The sequence below is a fragment of the Podarcis raffonei genome, chromosome 2 (assembly GCF_027172205.1).
Source record: "Podarcis raffonei isolate rPodRaf1 chromosome 2, rPodRaf1.pri, whole genome shotgun sequence".
Taxonomy (NCBI): Eukaryota; Metazoa; Chordata; class Lepidosauria; order Squamata; family Lacertidae; genus Podarcis; species Podarcis raffonei.
In genome coordinates this window covers 118,388,913-118,404,872 of record NC_070603.1, presented here as the reverse complement: position 1 = coordinate 118,404,872, position 15,960 = coordinate 118,388,913, and the positions used below count along the sequence as shown (strand labels likewise).

General features: G+C 43.2%; 1 protein-coding gene across 2 annotated transcripts; it reads right to left on the bottom strand.

Annotated features, from left to right (window-relative positions):
* Positions 1–7,704: 7,704 nt before the first annotated feature.
* LOC128409234 (zinc finger and SCAN domain-containing protein 31-like) lies at positions 7,705–15,220 on the bottom strand. Of its 2 annotated transcripts, none has more exons than XM_053379541.1 (4): positions 15,117–15,220; positions 12,306–13,151; positions 11,272–11,392; positions 7,705–9,584 (listed from the first exon to the last, which is right to left on the bottom strand). In XM_053379541.1, the coding sequence occupies exons 2-4, from the start codon at positions 13,023–13,025 to the stop codon at positions 8,731–8,733; spliced, it is 1,695 nt and encodes a 564-aa protein (XP_053235516.1). In that variant the 5' UTR covers positions 13,026–13,151; positions 15,117–15,220; the 3' UTR covers positions 7,705–8,730. The 2 variants fall into 2 exon arrangements, with proteins under 2 accessions (XP_053235516.1, XP_053235517.1); XM_053379542.1 differs by having other exon boundaries at positions 7,705–9,581.
* Between the last annotated feature and the right edge of the window lie 740 nt (positions 15,221–15,960).

The window sequence follows — 15,960 nt, the reverse complement described above, 5'->3', positions numbered from 1 at the left end:
GGCTGGAAGCAACAAGGATTCTGCTGGGCCAGAGCCCCTCCAAGACTTGGGGTTTAACATTAAGGACCATCAAAGAGACCGGCAGAAAGGAACTGAGAGAGATAAAAGGGCCTCAGATGTGAGGTCTCCAGGCTAAATAAATAACATAAAGACTGATGGACATTGGTTGGGGACTGGAACCGGGAAAAGGGTGGGTGGAGGTTGGGAATCCAAAGGGCACATAAGGATAATTTGTTTTCTTTTTTTTTATTTTTAATTAGTGGTAAGGAAATTGGGTAAATCGTGGAAGGGAAATTTTGGTCGACTTTAGGAAAAAGGTTTAAGAACAACTAATGAGGTATAAGTATTGATGTGTGTTTTTAATAAGGTAAAATTGGTTTCTTCTTTTTTAAATTAATTGAAAATAAGATTGTTAAAAATAAATGGAGGAAATGGAAAAAAGAAGCAAAGTAAAAAATGGTATGTTAGAATAAATGTATAAGTTAAGGTAAAGAAATAAGTTAAGGACTTGCTGAACTGACAATTTAAATTGGAATACAAGAAGGGGAGGTGTGAGGAGGTCTGAGAAATAAGGTTAAGAACAATAAGTATTAGTAACTTTATGTGTTTTTTCTATTTTTCTTTTGTTGTTTAATTTTGTTATGTATTTTTGTATTTTTCTTTTGTTCTGTTTATTTTTTGTTCTTGTTTATTTCTTGAAAATGTTAATAAATATTTAATTAAAAAAAAAAAAAGAAATTTGATACTACAGAAGAACAGAGAGAAAAGATTATACATTGATGGGAATTACATAATTATTTTCAAAGACATACCGATAAGGCTGTTGAAACGAAGAGACCCGTATAAGCCACTGGTACAGATACTCAAGAAAAATAAGATTGATTTTAGATGGGAATTCCCGGAAGGAGTCTCCTTCTTCTACAAAACTAAAAAACGCAGGTTGACAAGCCCAGAAGAGATTGGGAAATTTACGAGAAGGTACAAGGAATTACAAGTTGAAGAAGAAGATGTGAAGGGTGCAGGAGCAGGAGCAGGATCAGGACTTAGAGATGAGTCAGAATCAGTGGAAGAGGAAGAGGAGCATGGGAAAAGACCAGAAGAAGAAGAAGAAGATGAAGAAGGAGGAGAGGAAGAGGAAGAGGAAGCAGAAAAAGAAGACAGATTATAAATAAACAAACAAAACTATTTAATTCGATTTCAAGATGGCGTTAAAATTATGGAATTGGAATATTAACGGGATGAATGATAAAAGAAAACGAAATAAAATTGAACAATTTCTTAAAAAGAAAAATTTGGACATTATATGTTTGCAGGAAACGCACGTGGCAAGAAGACACAGGAAAATTTTGATAAATAAGAGACTAGGGAACGAATTTATATCATCGGATAAAGAGAAAAAAAGAGGTGTTGTTTTATACATCAAAAACAAAATAGAAGCCAAACAACTCTTTAAAGATGAAGATGGGAGAATTATAGCAGTCCAGACCAAGTGGCAAGGCGAAAATTTAATAATTGTCGGGATCTATGCACCTAATGGAAATAAGACTGATTTTTACAAAGTTCTGGAAGAAAAATTATTTGAATATATGGATCAGAAGATCATAATAATGGGTGACATGAATGGTGTGGTTTCTCTACAGATGGATAGACTAAGAGAAGGAAGAAACAAAGAAGGGAAACTACCAAAGACTTTTTTTTCAATGACTAAGAACTGTAACTTGATTGATATTTGGAGGCTCAGACACCCATTGGAAAAGCAATTCACGTATTATTCAGAACCGAATCAGTCAATGTCAAGAATTGATCAAATTTGGGTTTCAAATGAACTGACCCCAAGAATTCAAAAGATTGAAATTCAACCCAAAGTAATTTCAGATCATAACCCAATAGAATTGGAATTAAAAGGGTTTGAGGAAAGATCTTTCAGATGGAGAATTAATGATTATTTATTGGACGATGAAAAGATTATGGATAAGGCACGAAAGAAATTAACCGAATATTTTATGGATAATCTTAACAAAGGCACAAAGATCAGCATTGTTTGGGATGCAAGCAAAGCAGTTATGAGAGGTTTCTTCATTCAGCAGAATTCATTGAAGAACAAGCATAGGGAAAAAGGGAAAAAAGAAATCTTGAATCAGATTATGGATAAGGAGCAAAAACTAATTAAAAAACCAAACAGTTTAAAGATTAAACAAGAAATTAAGATTCTACAAACGCAATTCTCAATGATTATAAATAAAGAAATAGAATGGAATATCAAAAGACTGCGACAGAGAAACTTTGAATACGCGAACAAATCAGGCAAACTGCTTGCATGGCAAATTAAAAAGAGAAAAGAACAGAATACAATCAACAGAATTATTGTGAATGGAGAAGAGAAAGTCTCCCCAAAAGAAATTAGGAAAGGATTCTTGGACTTTTATAGACAACTATATAAGGATAAAGAAAGAAATAATGTGAAGAAAATCGAAAGATTCTTAAGAAATAAAAAGGTGCAGAAGATCCCGATAGAACAAAAAGACAAGCTGAACACCCCAATTGAAATTGAAGAGATTAAAGAGGTCGTAAAGGAATTGAAGAGGGGAAAGGCCCCGGGACCAGATGGATTTACATCAGGGTACTATAAGGAAATGAGCGAAGTTCTGATGACTCCATTGAAAGAAGTAATGAACAATATTTTAAAAGCAAGAGAAATTCCAGAAACATGGAAAGAAGCATTTATAACATTGATTCCCAAACAAGATTCGGACTTAACACAAGTCAAAAATTACAGGCCTATTTCTCTATTGAACACTGACTATAAAATATTTGCGGGTATTTTAGCAAAGAGAATCAAAAAGATATTAACGAGTATTATCCACAAAGACCAAGCAGGGTTCCTGCCAGGCAGACAATTGAAAGATAATGTAAGAAATATAATTAACACTTTGGAATATCTGAATGCCAGGAATGAGAAGCAAGCGATATTAATGTTTGTGGACGCTGAAAAGGCCTTTGATAATATAATATGGGAATTTATGTTGAAAAATCTTGAATATATGGAGGTAGGAGAAGAGTTCTTTAACGGCATTAAGGCAATATACACAGAGCAGCGAGCTAAATTGATAGTAAATAATGTGGTATCCGAAGATATAAAAATATCTAAAGGAACAAGACAAGGATGTCCGCTCTCACCACTGTTATTCATAACGGTTCTGGAGGTCTTTCTAAATGCAATAAGACAAAATAGTCGAATAAGAGGGGTGACAGTAGGTCAGAACGAATATAAAGTGAAAGCCTTTGCCGACGATCTGGTTATAACGATGGAAGAACCATTAGAAAGTGTTGGAGAGGTATTGGAGGAGATTTGAACAATTTGGGAGGGTGGCTGGGTTCAGATTGAATAAGAAAAAAACTAAAATAATGGCTAAAAATATGGAGCAAGGTAAGATAGAAATATTGCAACAACAGACGGAGATAGAAGTAGTGAAGAAAGTAAAATACTTGGGAATATGGTTAACACCTAAAAATATTGACCTGTACCAGAATAACTATGTTCAAATGTGGAAAGGTATAAAGAAAGACCTGGAGGTGTGGAATAGATTGAAACTGTCCTTTTGGGGCAGGATTTCTACAATTAAGATGAACGTGCTCCCAAAGATGCTATTCTTGTTTCAGACAATCCCCATAATTAAGGGGAGTGGAACCTTTAAAGATTGGCAAAAAGTGATATCAAGGTATATCTGGCAGGGCAAGAAGCCAAGAATAAAATATAAATTACTTACAGATGCGAAAGAAAGAGGAGGCTTCGCCCTGCCAGATTTGAAATTATATTATGAGGCTGCATGCATTTGCTGGTTAAAGGAATGGATTAAGTTAGAAAACAAGGAATTATTAGATCTTGAAGGTTTCGATAACAGGTTTGGGTGGCACGCTTATCTATGGTGTGATAAGAAAAAGGTTCACAAAGGATTCGGAAACCACATCTTCAGGAATTCGTTAATAGAAGTATGGGACAGGTACAAAAGTCTTTTAGAACCAAGGGTTCCACACTGGTTATCTCCGTTAGAGATTATGAGCGTAAAGAAAGTTAATATGAGAGGTAAATGGGCTACATACGGAGAATTGGTAATGAAAGAAGGAGGAAAATGGAAACTAAAACCATATGAACAAGTTAAAAATTATGTATATGATTGGTTACACTATTTCCAGGTAAATGAAATGTTTAAGAAAGATGCAAAGGAAAAGGGGTATGCAGAAAAAGACTCCAGGTTCCAAATTGATATAATCAATAGTGATAACAAGATTTTGTCAAAAATGTATAAGATACTGTTGGAATGGTGTACGAAGGACGAAGAAGTTAAATCAGTAATGATACACTGGGCTAGAGATTTTGGATATAATATTCAATTTGAAGATTGGGAAAAATTATGGAAGGAAAATTTAAAATTCACTGCATGCATGGGATTGAAGGAAAATGTGATGAAAATGTTCTATAGATGGTACATTACACCTGTTAAATTAGCTAAAATGTATAAAACGGACAATAAGTGTTGGAAATGCAAAGAAAGGGGGGGAACATTTTATCACATGTGGTGGGAATGTAAGAAAGTTAAGAACTTCTGGGAAGGGATATATAATGAATTAAAAAAAATGTTAAAATATACTTTTGTTAAGAAACCAGAAGCTTTTCTTTTAGGAATCACAGGGAAAGAAATAAGAAGGAAAGACTGTAAGCTATTCCAGTATGCAGTTGTGGCAGCAAGAATTCTACTAGCCCAGAAGTGGAAACAGGAAGAAACACCGACAATTCAAGATTGGAGAATGAAACTAATAGACTATGCGGAATTAGATAAATTGACTGGAAAAATAAGATATTCTAAAAATCAAAAGTTCATCGAAAATTGGGGGAAGTTTGTAGATTATCTGAAAAATGTATGTGATTTACAAACAACGCTAGTGGGGTTTCAAGAAGCACTGTAAAGGTTAAGATGTATTGTTTGGGAAAATATATATTGGAAAAGGTGAAAGTTAAAAGGCAATGCAAAAAAGGAAATGCGTTTTTGTTAGGAGTAAATATGGATGATTACCAGAAAAATCGAAGGAAGTCTCAAAAGTATAATTTGTGAAAATTTGGTTAAAAATGTATAATTTTGGTTGTAAACTAATAAAAAGTATATTAAAAAAAAAAGACATTGTAGCCTTATGAGGCTTTGCCCTCGGGTGGGAAAAATATTGCGCCTGGGAAAGGGAAGTGGGAGTCAACAGACACTCAAGGAATAGTTTCGGAGAAAAGGCTTTTATTTCTACCATCCATGAACGGGTAGAAGGAGCAAGTGTGATAAGTCACAAAAAGCATGCACGAGTTCACAATCATGTGCACAAGCATATATACCCATTCCAGATCCCTCCCCCTTTCTCCTCCTTCCAGAGTCCTGCCCCATGAGTTCCTCTGAGCATGAACAGAAAGCTGTCTTGGGACTATTGGACTCTTGGCACCCTTCCCAGGAAAGGGTTTCAGAGTGTTCAGATATGTTTCAATCTCTTGTTCTGGCATGGTTCCCGGACAGAAAGTAAGTTGCAATGTGGTTCTTTAGCAAGGCCAGAAGGCATCAGAAAGGCCTGAGAAACAATGGACTGTGTTCCCTACCTTGGTTGCAATCTTTTTAGTTACAGCAAGCAGAATGTTTCTGATGCTTAGCTAATGCCTTTTAGCTGCTGAGAAAAATGATATTGAAAAGCTCTGAGAAGCTTTGAGCCTGCTTTGGTGGGGGGTGACTTCGGGCCTAGGTGAGGTCACCTGTCCTCACCTTCCTTCAACATAAAAAACATTTACCCGCCAAAAGCACGTTGGGCAGTTTTCCAAGGGCCCTTTGAGAGGATTCATTCCAGTCAAAATCAGCAGAAATAACAAAACAAAAATGGGTTGCTCTTCTTTCCTTTCCTTTCCCCAGAATTCCCTCTGCAGCTTACTTCTTAGAGAGCAGTCACACTTTTAGGAGTCCTAATAAATTTTCTCACCCTCAATCTTCTTTTCTATTTGAGGTGTCTGATTTGGCAGAGGATGAGACTCTTAATCCCAGGGTTGTGGGTCTGAGCCCCACGTTGGGCAAATGTTTCCTGCACTGCAGGGGGTGGGACTAGATGACCCTCAGGACCCCTCGCAACTTCGCAATTCTAGGAAACCTTCCTCTCCTCACAAGACCTTATGCAGCTGTGAAAATGCATGCATCATTGGATTAATAGAGGACTAAAAATGAACCCCTTGACCCACGTCACGCAGGATAGCTCCTTGCTCTGGAGACCTCAGACGGGAAGATAATCTAAAAGAAATTGAACAAGGCGTCACCTTCAAATATCCTCTGCAAATAGAGCCTCACCTTCTTTACACTTTGTCAGAAATAAACCCCATTGCATTGAGTGGGGCTTCTGCCCTGTTAAAATTTGTGTTTAGGGTTGATGCGTTGATGTTCCTTATTTACCTTATTGAAAGACCTACATTGGCTCCCAGTACGTTTCCGAGCACAATTCAAAGTGTTGGTGCTGACCTTTAAAGCCCTAAACGGCCTCGGTCCAGTATACCTGAAGGAGCGTCTCCACCCCCATCATTCTGCCCAGACGCTGAGGTCCAGTGCCGAGGGCCTTCTGGCGGTTCCCTCATTGCGAGAAGCAAAGCTACAGGGAACCAGGCAGAGGGCCTTCTCGGTAGTGGCGCCCGCCCTGTGGAACGCCCTTCCAGCAGATGTCAAAGCGATAAACAACTACCTGACATTCAGAAGACATCTTAAGGCAGCCCTGTTCAGGGAAGTTTTTAACGTGTGATATTTTACTGTATTTTTGGTTTCTATGGAAGCCGCCCAGAGTGGCTGGGGAGGCCCAGCCAGATGGGCGGGGTATAAATAATAAATTATTATTATTATTTTATTATTATTATTTACAAGCTGGATTCTGTACTGTATATCGGGGGCATCAAATGGGGTGTCCTCTGGATAGTGCTGGACTCTTAATCTAAGGGTCACCAGCTGGAGCGCCATGTTGGGCAAAAGATTCCTGCATTGGTGGCCATCTGTGCCTCCAGCGGCAGTGAGTTCCATAGTTCAATTATCTGCTGCACAATGAAATGCTTTTATCTGTCTTGGGTAGGACAACATTCAGCTTTCTTGGAGGGCCACGAATTCTAGAGCTGAGGGAATCTGCAATGTGGAGATAATGTTCCTCTGCCTCCCTGCCTCCATCATGAGGACCAGAGCAGGGGGTGGGCAGTTTGTTTGCCCACCCGTGCAGCCTGCCCCGGGTGTCATCACTGAGAGGGGTGACAAAATGCCAGCTGCTCTCCCTGCCCGTCCATGTCCCGCCCTCGCTCGGGTGCTGTGTGTGTGTGTGTGGCTGTGCTCAAAGCTGTGCTGCTCACGAGGCAAGGCAGCCTCCACTGGGCTTCTCCGTCTTCCCCCTGCTGTTGCTTTAAAGCCTTTCCCTCAAACTCATGATGTGCTAAGGGGGCTTTTCCCCATGTGTTTTCTTCTTTGCCTTCCTCACTGTTTTTTTCGGGGGGGGGGTCCTTTTCGTTTCCTGCCTTCCCCCCTCCACCACGTTTATTAACAAAACTAAGGATTTTTTTTAGTCAGTTTGCTAGGTAAAAGAAGAAACATAGTCCATAGAAGCAGCATGGGCTAGTAGTCTCTTTCCTAGGAGTTTGAAGCAATGTTCTGTCAGAGGATACAGTTCAGCTTTCAGGGATGATCCAATTTATTATTTTAACTAACATACAACAGTTTTATTTCCAGCATACTGCACTCATATTTGGGGAGGGGTGTTTGTGTGAGGTCGGGCTCTGCTAAGTAGTGTTCGCTGTCAATGTGACATCTCGAAGAGGGCCTCCCCATCCCAAAATTTGAACCCGTGTCCACTATGCTACACAAGCTTAGCAAGTCCTCATTCACTGGCCTTGATCACTCAACAGAAGGAGAGGTTTGCACAGAGTCCTTGACTTTTAGAGAAAATGCTGCATGCAGGAGGGTTTGCTATAACACACACACACACACACAAATGCCACATCTAACAGCATTGGGAGGAGGAGAGACAGGATCGCCAAATGATGGAAGCATGCCTCCACGTCAGCTGCCCGATCTTTGCACCTCTCTCCTGTTCAGAATGGAAGGGAAGGCGGGCATCCAGTCCTGGCGTCCAATGGAACTTGGGCATATTGAAAGGGGGTGTGTTCACTGCAGGAGAGGCGGAGTCAGTACAAACAGGAACTGAGTAGGAAGAGCAAAGAGTCTTTTGTGCATTGTGGATTTTTGAGGGGATATTTACAGAGAACTTTTGCAGGCACCACAGGAGATCCCGGTGGGTATACCAGCACCCTCAGGCTGACACATCAGAAACCCTGACTTAAATGAACATTTCTGGCACTCATTTCCCACTGTGTCCTTGTACCTATCTAAACAAGGGGTGGAACTCAAACCCATCTTTCCCCCTCGGCTGTGAGCGCCTATATCATTGGGCTGTCATACATACGAAATTTCCCAAGATTTGTCTTTTGAAAATAGCATCCGGGCAGAATTTTCAAAAATCAGTTAAAATGTCCAGAAAAATCAGGACACGTGGCAGCTCGAATCAGCAGTGTTGTTGTTTTTTGGCAAATTTGCTAAAAAAAAATAGCTTTAAAACATTCTCTTTTTTTGCGGGGAGATCTTGCTCAACAACATCTGTGTCTGGATTTTCGCTTTTTGGAATATGGCAACCCTACTATATCATGTCCGCAGTGTGCGAATCCACCCGTGTCTGAGAAGGCTGCATTTTCCCCGCAAGCTCTCCTTTCATCCGGAGCATGTAGAGTTTCTCCCCTGTGTGGAGTCTCTGATGAGCAATGAGGCTCTGGCTCCGGTTGAAGGTCTTCCCGCAGTCTGAGCAGATGTACAGCTTCTCTCCCGCGTGCGTTTTCTGGTGCGTGATCAGGCTCTGGCTCCGGTTGAAGGTGCTCCCGCAATCCAAGCACTTGTACGGCTTCTCTCCCGTGTGGATTCTCCGATGAGTGATGAGGTTCTGGCTCCGGTTGAAGCTGCTCCCGCAGTCGGAGCACTTGTACGGCTTCTCCCCGGTGTGGATGCTCCAGTGCCTCGTGAGGTTCTGGCTCCAGCGGAAGGTCTTCTCGCACTTGGAGCATTTGTACTGCTTTTCGCTCATGTGGGTTCTCTGATGTGTGGTGAGGCTGCTCCTCCAGCTGAAGCTCCGCCCGCAATCTAAGCAGGTATACGGCTTCTCGCCCGTGTGGCTTCTCCAGTGTCTTTTGAGGCTTGACTTGAGACGGAAGGCTTTCCCGCAGGCGGAGCAGGTATAAGGCTCGTCTCCTAAGAACGCATCGTGGCCTGTGGCATCACTCGAGCTTTCCTCACACACGGCGGGCACGTCCCTGCTCTCTCCTGTGGGGATTCTCGGTTGACCTCCAATGCCACCTGCCTGAGGAAGTACAGAGTTCTCTCTCCGCCTCTGCGTCGTTCTTTCTTTCCGCTTGTTTGATCCACGTTGGTCTCCTGAGCTTTTCTTCAGCTTTCGAAGCTCAGCCTTCTCCAAATGCACCCCATTCATGTCTTCGTCACCTGCTGAAATAGAGAGATAGTAAACAAGGTGGGGAAAAGTAGAAAGGAAGAGATGGATTATGGCGATATAACGAAGAAAAATGTGACAGGAAAGGTTTGGGCAAGAGAATAATACTGTCTTCTGTTGACCTAATACCTCATAAAAGAACATAAGGCCTTATACTCAGGGCTTGTCCATACTTTGGCTTATCCCATGCCGGCAAAGCATAGGGCTCAGCAGTTTCCCACTATTCCCATGCTTTCTAGCCACAACTCTGAGTGGTTTTGCGCATGCCCCACTACTTTCCACCAAGAAAACCCTCTTTAGTAATAAGTCGGAGCAAACATGTGGAACACCCTCCCACAAGATGTCAAAGAGAACAGTATTTAAGAACATCAGAGCCCACTGAATCAGGCCAGTAGCCACCTAGTTCAACATCCTGTTCCTACAGTGGCCAACAAGATACCTCTGAGTATCCCACACAATCTTTGTGCAACAGCCACACTCTCCCCACTTGTGATCCTAAGCAACTGATATTCTGAGGCATGTTGCCTCCAACAGTAGGACGCAGCTAGCTTGGCTAGTAGCCCTCTCCTCCATGAATTCGTCTAATCTTTTAAATCCATCCAGGTTGGTGGCTGTCACTGCCTCGTGTTGGAAGCCAATGCCATAGTTTAATTATGTTCTGTGAGAATGATGTTTTTTGGTCTGTCCTGAATCTTCTAACATTCAGCTTTCTTAGATGTCTCCGAGCTGTAGTGTTGTGAGAGAGAGAGAGAGAGAGAGGAAAAAACCCTTTTTCTCTACCCACTTTCTCCTCACCATATGTAATTTTATACAGTCAAACCTCGGATCCTGAATGTCTCCGTTTTGGAATGTTTCGGCTCCCCCATGTCGAAAACCCAGAAGTAAATGTTCCAGTTTTTGAATGTTTTTCGGGAGCTGACTGTCCAACGCAGCTTCTACTTGAGTGCAGGAAGCTCCTGCAACCAATCGGAAGCTGTGCCTCGGTTGTTGAACATTTTGGAAGCCGAATGGGCTTACGGAACAGATTACGTTCGACAACCAAGGTTTGACTGAACAACTACAGTGGTATCTCAGGTTAAGAACTTAATTCATTCCAGAGGTCTGTTCTTAACCTGAAACTGTTCTTAACCTGAGGTACCATTTTAGCTAATGGGGCCTCCCACTGCCGCTGCGCCGCCGCTGCATGATTTCTGTTCTCATCCTGAAGCAAAGTTCTTAACCCGAGGTCATATTTCTGGGTTAGCGGAGTCTGTAACCTGAAGTGTATGTAACCCGAGGTACCACTGTATATCTTGTCTCCTCTTTTTTGTCTTTTCTCTTAAAGTAAAAAGCCCCAAATCATAAAATCATTGTAGAGTTGAAGGGACCAACTAGAAATCATCTAGTCTTTTGCCCAATGTGGGGCTCAAACCCAGGACCTTGAGATTAGCTAGTGTACCGACTGAGCTATCAAGTTGTTGCAATATTTCCCCATGATCTTTGCTCCATTGCCTTGACTCATTTTGGTTGCCCTTTTCTGAACTGTCGCCAACTCCACAATATCCTTTTTAGGGTGAGGCAACCAGAACTGGACAAAGGATTCCAAGTGCAGTCACTTTAGACATTCCCCCGAGTAGGAACCCCCAAATTAAAGCCCTGCCAGACTCTTTGTGGTAAGCAATGATTGTAACAACAGGTCCTTACTTGGGGAGCTGGAATCCCTTTCATCCTCCTGCTTGATCTCCCTGTGGGACTGGCTCTGTGAGGTTTCCAACAAAGCCTGTTCATCGTCAGGGAAGCTGACTGTGATCACGTGAAAGTGCTCCTGAAACAGCAAACAAGGAATTATTAAATTTATATAACTCTCTGCCATCGTGCATTCCTGGTCTGGGAAACGCCTAACATATGACAGTAAAAACTCGAAAGCATTTTGAAGCAGTAGGAAAGTGGATGTGTTAGGGCTGCCTGTGAGCTACTGAGCCCAATTCGTGGGTTTATTACAAAGCCCAAAATGGTTTGGGACCTAAGGGAGGGAGTCCCACAATATCAACCTTCTTGGGCCCTACAATCATCAAGAAAGGCCCCACTGGCAGTGCTGCCTCTGGCTGCCACCCGGTTTGCATTGACCCATGACAGGGCCTTCTCGGTGGTGGCTCCCCATCTATGGAATGCTCTCCCTGGTGAAGTGCCTCCGTCTCCCTCATTGTCGACCTTCAGGAGCAATTTAAAGGAAGTTTAAGGAAGCCCATTTCTCAGCTGATCAAGGCAATTTGAGATGGCGATATGTTGTAGCTTCCCGAATGCTGCCAACACAGTGCAGGCAGGCAGGCAGAGAACAGTGAGGCAGACGCTGTGCTGGCAGTGGCTGCAATATATCCCCAGTTCAAAAAGTCTGAAACCGGTATCGTGGTTTGACCATCATACCGTTTAATTGCAATATTGCCCAGCTCGAGCTACTACTGGACAGGCTTCTGGCCTAGAGAACCCAAGGTTCCCAGGCTACTACGAGAAAGGCCTTGGGCCTAGAAAGCAAAAATCGGTATCGCAGTTTGACCATCATACCGGTTAATTGCAATATTGCCCAGCTCGAGCTACTACTGGAAAGGCTTCTGGCCTAGAGAACCCAAGGTTCCCAGGCTACTACGAGAAAGGCCTTGGGCCTAGAAAGCAAAAGGCTCCAATGCCAGGACAGGCAATGTCCTTATGCCCATTTCGAACTTCTCTCCTTTGCCCTTCACCTGTTCTTCCTCTTTCTTAGCATCTTGCTGCCTCAGCAGGAAATCCTCTGCCAGGTCTACTGCCTGGGAGCAGGTCTCCGGGCCATGCTCCTTCACCCAGCTCTCCATTTCCTGAGGGAGGACGGTCAGGAACTGCTCCAGGATCACCAGCTCCAGGATCTGCTCCTTGGTGTGCCTCTCCGGCTTCAGCCACCGGTGGCAAAGATCCCGTAGCTGGCTGCAAACCTCTCTGGGGCCTTCGGCCTCCCGGTACCTGAGCTGCCTAAAGTGTTGGCAGGGTACATCTGAGCTGACGGCGACCTCCTCGCTCAGGATATCATGTCTTTCTCTCTTGTGGCCTCCTCCTTGCACCATGGAGTCCTGTTGACTCGGTTTCTGAGCGCACGGCAGGATTTGGGCCAATTGCTCTGCTGCAACTACTTTAGCATCAACGCAGAGAACAGTTTCTGGCAGAGGTGGGATTCCCTGTCCGGAGCAAGGGGCCCGATTTGTCTTCATGAACTCCTGCAACTGAGCTTCATATTGGTGGGACCAGAGACCCACATCTGGTTCTGCTTTAACAGATAGGGCTGTCCACTGACGCCGAAGAGCTTCTCCCATTTCCTCTGATCCCGGCTGGGGGGGAGCTGACAGCTCCTCCTGGGTCTCCCTTTTAAGTCCCATCTGCGCATCCTGAAACTGGAGACCAAAGGCTGACGAGGATTCATAATCTGTAGTCATTTTCCTCCGACGGGGGGCGAGCCAAGTTGAAGCCAACCTTCAAATCTCACAGGAAGAGGCAACCTGCGCCTGAATCAGAGCCTCCAGAGATACTTTCTTGAAGTCCGTAACTGGAAGCCCTTTCATCTGAGGGAGAAAGAACACAGACAAACAGGAGTTAGACAGCATATTTGCAGGGATGGGGAACCTGTGGCCCTTGAGAAGCTGCTAGACTATGACTACCACCATCCCTGGTCACCCCTGATGGTTAAAGATAAAATAACTGAGCATATAGAAGACCAATTCTTGCTGAAGCAGAAACAGCATGGAGAAGTCCTGCCTTGTGAAGCTTTTAGAGTTCTTTGAGAGTGTCAGCAAGCACACTTAGGCTTTCAAAAAGCTTTTACCAAGGCAACTCACCTAAGACTCCTGAGTAAGCTTAGCATAATAATAATAATAATAATAATAGATGGCTCCCTATGAAGGATCTTGAAGCCATTTCACAATACTGTACTATATAGATATAGATATATTGCGCTTGGGCTATTTCTCTCTCATGCATATTTATAAAGTTAAAATGATTTCTGCCTATGAACAACTGCATGTAAAAACAATTAAAAACCCTTACATATATAAAAATGGATTTGAAATCCAACACAGGCACAGACTGGGATGATGATAATGACAATGACAATGATAATAATAATAATTTTATTATTTGTACCTCACCCATCTGATTGGGTAGTGATTTGTGGGAGGGAGGTTTGCAAATTTTTAGGTAACATTCAGAAGGGAGCGATTGGACAGGGCAAGTGGAAGAAAGAGATCTCCCCCAAGAAAGATTGGGCTGAAAACAGAAACAATGGGAAGAAGGGAGAGTAAAACTGATGGTCTTACTGGGGAAGATAATTGGGAAAGTGATAGTAAACACTTTATTTATTTACGCATAACGAAACTGCGTCGTAAAGGTAAAGGGACCCCTGACCATTAGGTCCAGTCACGGACAACTCTGGGGTTGCAGTGCTCATCTCGCTTTATTGGCCGAGGGAGCCGGCGTACAGCTTCCAGGTCATGTGGCCAGCATGACTAAACCGCTTCTGGCGAACCAGAGCAGCGCACGGAAACGCCGTTTACCTTCCCGCCGGAGTGGTACCTATTTATCTACTTGCACTTTGATGTGCTTTCGAACTGCTAGGTTGGCAGGAGCAGGGACCGAGCAACGGGAGCTCACCCCATCGTGGGGATTCGAACCGCCGACCTGATCGGCAAGTCCTAGGTTCTGTGGTTTAGACCACAGTGCCACCCGCGTCCCTTAAGCTGCGTCTTACTCCTACTTTAAAAAATGGCATTGTCCAGGGGAGGCGAATGTCTGTGCCACACTAGCGGTGAGGAGCCTCTTTTTACAGCAGCAGTCTGTCCCCAAATATTAGGTGCCGGGGGTTAAACAAGGGCAGACGAGCCATTTTCATAAGAACCTAAGAAGAACTTGCTGGATCAGGCCAGTCTAGCATCCTGCTCTCACAGTGGCCACCCAGAGGCCCCACTGGGAAACCCGCAAACAGGATTCAAGCACAAGACCACTTTCCCCTCCTGCAATTTCCGGCACCTGGCATCCAGAAACACGGCTGCTTCCAAATGTGGCAAGGCAGAGGAGAGCCCTCTCCTCCACGGAAAGCCACCTAGGTTGGTGGTCTTCACTGCCTCCTACATAGCTGTCAACTTTTCTTGCGATGAACCCTATTCAGAATAAGGGAATTTTCCTTTTAAAAAAGGGAAAAGTTGACAGCTAGGGTCTCCTGTGGGAGGGAGTTCCGAAGTTTAACGATGTGCTGCAGTTGGGAAGTCCGTCCTTTTGCCTTCACTTCCAGTGCCAGGGGACAAATGGACTGCAGGAGGACCTCTGACCTGCTCTGCGCGCCGTTCCCACGTGCACTGCAAGGCTTGCTCCCTTAAGGGAGAGGATCTCGGGGAGAAAGGGGGTGCTTCCCTCCTGCACCCCCACCCGAGCCCCCAGCCCACCCCCTGCCTCTCCTTCTCTGCACCCTGCGCCTTTCCAACACCCTCCACCCACCCAATCTCCCTTTATTATTGAACTCGGTGTCAGCTGCTTACCCTGCTCAAAGCTGCAAAGGAGCCATTTCCACTCCTCCAGCGAGGAAGAGGAGTCCATTACTGACCTCCCTTTCCGCCCGCCCCCACCAGCTTTATGGAGCCTCTCTAGGAATCGGATTCTTTGGATTTAACCATTATAGACCCACTTGCAATTCCCTCCGCCCCATCCCTGCAAGTGGTGCCTCCCGGGCCGAATTTCAGGGCTTGTTTGCTGCATTTGTAAGTAAGCGAAGAAAGAATGCACATGGATATCTAATGGGAGGGTGCATAAGAACATCGAGTCCCCGCAGTCTAAAATTCCCAAACTGCACCCCTGCAGTGATTTAAATATTTATTTTATTTTTTAAAAGCAAAACGCATGCAACTTTTTTTAAAAAAAAATTTATTAAAAAAAAGTATTTAACATAATTATTACAAAATATAAGCAAACTATTGCAAATACATACATACATACATACATACATACTGTATATATTTCAAATAAGCACATATATATATGAAAAAAGAAGAAATGAGAAGAAAAGAAAAAATAAGAAAAAGAAAAGAAGATAAGTTGGAAGAATTTCTTCCAAGTTTATTCTACAATTATCTCAACATGAAAAAAGTAATAAAATGTCATTGGTAATGTTCCATCGCTTACACTGCACTTCCTATATACATTTTAAGCAAGATTGTATCTGTCATTCCGTATTTTTCCCATACAGTCTCACACAAATATTCTAATCAATAAGTTTTCTAAATCTTTCATAAATCTATTCTAAACATGCAACTTTTTTTGACGGAGGGGTTTGGTCTTTTTTTATGTGAGGCTCCCATGACACTGTCAGCTGCATAGTAGGCAAAC

What these genes read in the sequence shown, in the direction of transcription:
- LOC128409234 (XM_053379541.1), bottom strand. Translation starts at nt 13,025, where the DNA reads ATGACTACAGATTATGAATCCTCGTCAGCCTTTGGTCTCCAGTTTCAG. An exon ending in CTAAGAAAGAGGAAGAACAG is followed by an intron (nt 11,393 to 12,305) that starts GTGAAGGGCAAA and finishes TTGCTGTTTCAG; the next exon opens with GAGCACTTTCACGTGATCAC. An exon ending in AAGGGATTCCAGCTCCCCAA is followed by an intron (nt 9,585 to 11,271) that starts GTAAGGACCTGT and finishes TCTCTATTTCAG; the next exon opens with CAGGTGACGAAGACATGAAT.